This window comes from Eptatretus burgeri, chromosome 4 (assembly GCF_056783735.1).
Source record: "Eptatretus burgeri isolate ZD-2024b chromosome 4, Ebu_testis_v1, whole genome shotgun sequence".
In the NCBI taxonomy this organism is placed as follows: Eukaryota; Metazoa; Chordata; class Myxini; order Myxiniformes; family Myxinidae; genus Eptatretus; species Eptatretus burgeri.
The window spans coordinates 36,359,016-36,365,359 of NC_140964.1; the positions used below are offsets into that span (position 1 = coordinate 36,359,016).

At 45.2% G+C, this 6,344-nt stretch overlaps 1 protein-coding gene across 11 annotated transcripts in view; it reads right to left on the reverse strand.

Annotated features, from left to right (window-relative positions):
* The window catches only part of DHX57 (DExH-box helicase 57), an 80,276-nt gene extending 78,906 nt beyond the window's left edge, over positions 1-1,370 (reverse strand). For 3 of the 11 annotated variants that reach the window (XR_015057288.1, XR_015057287.1, XR_015057286.1), the window contains exon 1: positions 961-1,369. Coding sequence is in view for 3 of the 11 variants with exons in the window: in XM_085877420.1 (XP_085733546.1) it covers positions 961-1,130 (170 nt within the window). In the remaining 8 variants the exon portion in view is untranslated. Of the gene's footprint in view, positions 1-960 lie in introns of all 11 variants that reach the window. The other 8 variants (XR_015057293.1, XR_015057292.1, XR_015057290.1 and 5 more) reach the window with 7 other exon arrangements.
* Positions 1,371-6,344: the final 4,974 nt, after the last annotated feature.

The window sequence follows — 6,344 nt, forward strand, 5'->3', positions numbered from 1 at the left end:
AGAGGGACAGACAAACATATCGATGGGAATACTGATAACAAGGGTAGGAAAAAAAATTTGATTTTTTTTTTTTTTCGACTGGATTGACTACCCAATAAGCTGGGAGGTGACATGGGTGGTCGCGATATAATTGTATACTGGTCATAGTTTTTGACGGATCGGGCTGAAAATTTTTGACAAAGAGGTCGATTATAGTGCGCATAAAAGCGCAGAAGGCGATTTTTGAAAAAAAAGAAAAATTCGGATTTTTTTCAAAAATTTCAAAGTCCCGTTGCTGGGCAACGGTGGCGTCCATAGCAACGGTGCTCAAAAGCATACAACGAGATCCTGGTATGAACCTACCAGTCAAGTTTCATCAAAATCGGTTGACTCCTCTGGCCTCCAGAGCAGTCCATGACATACATACAGACAGACAGACAGACGGAAAACCTGAGAATAACAGTAGTGTAGCGACGCGACCACCCAACACACACACACAGCTGGAATTATAGATTGTTGGTAATTAATTAATAAGTAAATTCGTTAGGAAGTGAGTGAATGAATAAGTGAATGAATAAATGAATAAATGAATATACAAATGAATGAATAAATAAATAAATAAATAAATAAAAATAAATTTGTGTTTAGTTTACCTCTTGTTCCCGCAATCTTCCCTTTTTCGTTTTCTTCGGAATCTGTTTTGTTTTATATTTTTGTTATGATCAATTTTTTCTGGAATACATCCTTGTGCTCTCCCTCTCTCTCTCTCTCCTGCCGTGTTGGTTTAACTTCACCGAATAAAATTAATTATTCATTCAACATCTCCAGTCTCCTAATCTCAGGTCAACTTATATCCAATCATCAAGCAAAGAAAGTAAAAAAAAAAACATATAAAACAAACAAAATAAATAATAACAATAATAATAATAATAATAATAATAATAATAATAATAATAATAATAATGGACGGATTACACGTACCTCGTAGTCTTACTTCCTCTTTCCTTGGGTTTTCTGACGAGTACAAAATCCGAGCCATCGTCCCAAGCACGCTGCTTGCTCTTCTTGCCGACGCCGCCCAAACTCGGAGACGCTGCGAAACCGCCGTCTTGAACCTTCTTTCGTTGATGTTTCTTGTCGCTTGGATTCATTTCAGGACCGATTCGGCGCCTGCTGGCGACTTCCCCGTCCGCTCACCACAGGCACATCAAAAACATCAACTGCGTCTTACGGACCAGAAGTCACCGCACGACAACTCGTGAAATAACCCGAAGACGACTCAATCAGTAGAGAGCCTCTCGGTATTTTGATAATTTATGTATTAATTTTGAAAATATTTGTAAATTCCGTTATTTAAAAAAAAATAATAATAATAATAATAATAAATGAAAATTCCCGTACACCCCTCTGCGCACGAACACGTGATCCTCACATAATTGTTACACGTATTTACAACTACAAACAGAAAGACTTACACGTGCGAGCAATACTTACTTTGGAACGATCCATTCAACGAGTCAAATATCTTAAGCTGTGTTTTAATCCCTGACGGTGTAATCCGTATCAGCGGCACGCTTATTCACGTCATGGTCCCTGCAGTTCGGTGTGTGAATCACCCGCCGAGTTTCACATCCGAAAAATTCGCAAACATTCAACGAACGGTGACGCTCTCGGCACAGACGCGAACTATACCGCTGGATAAATTAATCTTGTATACATCGAACAGAAATCTGTGGTAAAGATCGATGCTGAGGAGGCTGCCCGCTCTGCAAGACATATACGTTGAAAAGAGAACAAAACTGTCCAAAAACAACCTCGAAGGAAAAAAGAAAATCTGTCACTATTATTTAATTCCCTGTAATGTCCATCTTGTATTCCCCATGTTCCCCAACCCATCCCTCTCCCTTCCACAGATCTCCTGATATCCCTGTTCCCCACTGTTTTGTCCTTCCCACTCCCACCCCTCTTGTCTCATGCCCCCCCCCCTTGCAGGCCGTTGTGTGTTCGCTCTCATACGAGCCTCAAATAAAGTATACAAAAAATAATAAAATAATTGTCACGGATTCGGTTTAATGCCTGAAGTGTGGTGTAGTCATGCCCGCGGGGAGGGGCATGATGATGATGCATGATGGGCGTGATGGTTGGAGGAGTGGCCGTGGGGGTCGGCGAGGGATATGAGGTGTGCACGCCGTCTGAGGCGTCGTAGTAATACTGGAGTCGGCCGGCTCGTGAGTGTACCGCGTACGGAATAAAGGAGAGCCGCGGGCACAGTACGCCCTGGCTCGCACTCGTGCAACACAGCCCGGCTCGACTGTTCCTCCGCTTCGTGTCTGCCTGCTAAGCATCTCCCAATTCAGTACAGTACATGATTCGGTTTAATGCCTGAAGGATCATCTATCTATAATTACAGCAGTGTGTGTGTGTGTGTGTGTGTGTGTGTGTGTGTGTGTGTGTGTGTGTGTGTGTGTGTGTGTGTGTGTGTGTGTGTGTGTGTGTGTCTGTCACCGCAGTTTCTCTACAACCACTGGTCCGATCTAATTGAAACTTGCCAGGTATATTGCTGGGGACCTGAGGATGTGCCTTTTCAAGGTTTGATATTAATCGGACAAGTGCTTCCCAAGTTATGGCCATTTATTTACCAAACCAATGATAGGACACGGTGCTATGACATCACAATTGACGTCACAATTATCAATTAATTATCGACAACCACTGGTCCGATCTAATTGAAACAATGCCCCAATTCAGTCGTCGTTTACGAAGGCGAAGGAACGAAGCTGTGCGTCATGCACACGCAATGAAATCTAACGAAGCACGAGCTGCTCGCTTGACATGCGATGCTACGCGCGTGACAAGGCGTCGTGCAGCTGAAACGGATGAAGAACGAGCTGCTCACTTGACACGTGACGCTACGCGCGTGACAAGGCGTCGTGCAGCTGAAACGGATGAAGAACGAGCTGCTCGCTTGACACGCGACGCTACGCGCGTGACAAGGCGTCGTGCAGCTGAAACGGATGAAGAACAATTCTCAATAAATAAATCCTATTCTCGATAAATTATAGAGAGATAAACATGCATGTACAGCCACGCACGTACGGGCATGTACTGGTATCATAAATTTGCCTTCCAACCTGGCCAGTCCATCCGACTCCTGTTAACTCTGCAATGGAAAAATGCTCTGAAATTTCAACAAGATATCAAAGCAATCTCTCTCGACATCTGAGTGTTTGACACCATCCGGCATTCATAGTCACTCAGCTTTTTGCGACTGTCATCTGCAGTCTCCTTAACTTGCGAGTGGATTTTCTTCATACTCATAAGCAGTGCATAACCTTCAAAGACATCACGTCTCCTTCAATAACCATTGAGGCTTTTGTACTTCAATACCTTGGATCCATCCTGTTGCGAATACACTTGTATATTAATGACCTCTAAGTGTTATTAAATGCCTCCATGTCTGACACACTGGCTTTGTCTCAACATAAATACTGTATGGCTAACTTTAAAATTTATTCCTGGATTCAACCTCTGCGAGAGTGTAGCTCCTTGGACAAACAATACACCACAATTTTTCCTGGTCAATCACATAAATCCAAACTGGCTTCCAGGACAGGGGGTATCTTGGAGTTCTCCACAAAATAATTCTCCATTCCTTGGCTGCTCTCAGCTCCTAACACTGTACAAGGCCTTCATTCACAGTACCATGGAGTTATGGCTCTCCATTGTGGACTGGTGCTACCAGATCTCATCTTGCAAATCTTTAATAAATATGTACGTTGGCCCTGATGGTAAAGGGAGTTAATCAGTTGGATAAGGTGTATTACTTGCTCCTCTCTTACTGCAGACAGGTTGATGGCCTCGCACTTTTCTACCACTTCATATCTGGTCTTACTGCACCTGCTCTGTCAGCAATTTGGCCATGTTGAGCCCTATCCATCAGGTTGCATTTACTCAGCCATCGCTCCATGCCTCGTTGCCATCCACAACTCTCAGCTAACTGCTCACCTCCACCCTGTTTTATCCCAAGTTTATTCTGACTCTGAAATTGCCTTCATAAGTTCAGTAACGTTCCACTTATTCAAGATTTTCCTATCAGGTCAGGACAGATCTGTAACTTGCCACAGATACCATGTAAACCTGTAGTACCTGTTCCATGGTCAGGTTCTCAGCAATAAAACCAACTCCCCTATCAGATTTCTTGGTGGGAAGGTGCATGGATATGCCCCCCCTTTCCCAACAAGATTAAAAACAAAACCTGTCAAAGGGCCAAGGAGCTCCGAGTGAGCCAAAAGCCATCCATATCTGACATGCTCATCTGTGTCCATAAACATCCACCTGTAGTTGGGTGAGCCATTTCTAAGAGGATGGTGGCAGGATTTGCACTCCGGTTACCGTAAAACACATCACTCTGCAACATCGACTAACACAAATCAAATCCAGAAGAACCTGATCCATGTGAGAACCGCCTGTGCAGCTGCCCTTCGCAGGGAAGCTTGCTGGATGCTGGGACTGGAGCAAAGCCTTCAGGACCCCAAGTTTCTGATGATAGGATGGAAACCACTAAGGCAACCCTGCTGGGTCGGGTTGTGGCGGGGTGGTGCTGAAGTGTCATCCACTAGACGGTCCCTTCGAGTGGGTGCCTGGAATACTCTCACTCTAAGAGAGGATGACGACCTATCTCTACTTTCATCTGAGCTCCAGTGTTTGGGCATCAGTATTGCAGCACTTTCTGAGGTTTGGAGACCCAATAGTGGTGAGATCATGGTAGAAGGCTACACCTACTACTGGTCTGGTCACTCTAGTGGTTACCATTCCCAGGGAGTTGCTATAGCTGTGTCCAACAAGCTGTCAGCTTTGGTAGATGGAGTAGTACTGGTAAATGAGCATATCATGAGACTGAGGATTCATCACTTTCTGGTTGTTATTTCCCTGGTCTCTGTATCTGCTCTGAATGAGACAAGTGATCTCACCGAGGAGACATTCTGTGCCACTCAATTCCGTGGTTGATCAGTGCCCCAAGCGAGACACTCTTCTCGTGTTGGGAGATTTCAATGCATCGGCACTGATTGGGATGGCTATGAGACATGTGCTGGTTCCCATGGGTCTGGAACCAAGAACCAGAATATCACTAAGTTCCTTGACTTTGTGAAATGTCATAGACTTATGATAGGTAGTTCATGGTTTCAACACCCACAGCTGCATCGCTGGACTTGGTACTCCAATGCCCGTGGTGCAGCAAAGGAGATTGATCATGTTCTCATTGATGGTTGCTGGAGTTTGCTCTGGAACTGCGGGGTGTACTGGAGTGCTCAGTTCCTCAATAATGATCACACGCTTGTTGTAGCAACTCTGAAGCTGCGGCTCAAATCCAAGAGAACGCTTGACACGCGACACCCTAGGCTGGATGTTGGCAAACAAAAGGATGAAAGGCTGGCTGAGTGGGGATCTAAGTGCTTCAGGGGATCCTAAAGAGTTGTGGAGTGCCTTCAAGATTACCATCTTTGATGTTGCTGGTGGGAGTCTTTGAACCCACCATCAGGTGAAGAAGACCTGTCTCCCAAGGAACACTGGATATCATTGACCAGTGTCACAGGGTCTGTCTTGATGGCAGACCTGAGCTTAGGGATAAAACTGTACATTGAGGACAGACAAGGAGGCCTATGTGCAAGGAATCTGTGAAAAGGTAAAGCATCACCTGCGATCAAGTGATTCTCATCCTGCTTACAGAGGAATCAGTGCATTGTGTTCCGCCAAGCCCGTCCATCAGTGTACTGCAGTTAGAGCGGAGGGTGGTGAGCTCTTGACAAAGGAGTGTGACGTGAAGGCCTGCTGCGCCAGTTACTTTGAGCGACTTTACCAAGATGATCAAGCCTGGTGTTGGCTGGCTTGAGATCTTCTGGTCTTGAATTTGAGCACCTGTCGTGCTGTTGAAATAACACCAGGTGGGTTGGCTCAGCTTGTCATCCTTCTGAGGTCAGCAAAATGAGTACCAGCTTACTGGTAACAGGGAAACTGCATAAGCGGTATAGCTGCGCTTCCAGAAATGATAAAGCCAGCAGCCACAGGTTGCATACAAAACAACAAAAACCAGGCTGACCCAAGAGCTGTTAAGTTGGATATCAGGGGTATTACTATTGCTGACCCCCCAATCAACTGTGATCCACCTTCGTTTGTGGAAACACAAGCTGGAGTGAACCAGCTGAAAGGGGGCAAAGCTTCTGGGATCTGTGGCATCCATGCTGAACTTCTCAAGGTTGGTGTAAATGCTGCACCCATGTTGTTGCACATAGTTCTGTGCTCTGTTTGGGGCACAGGCATAATCCCAACCAACTGAAAGAGGCGGGGCCTTGTTGTCCCTCTCTGGA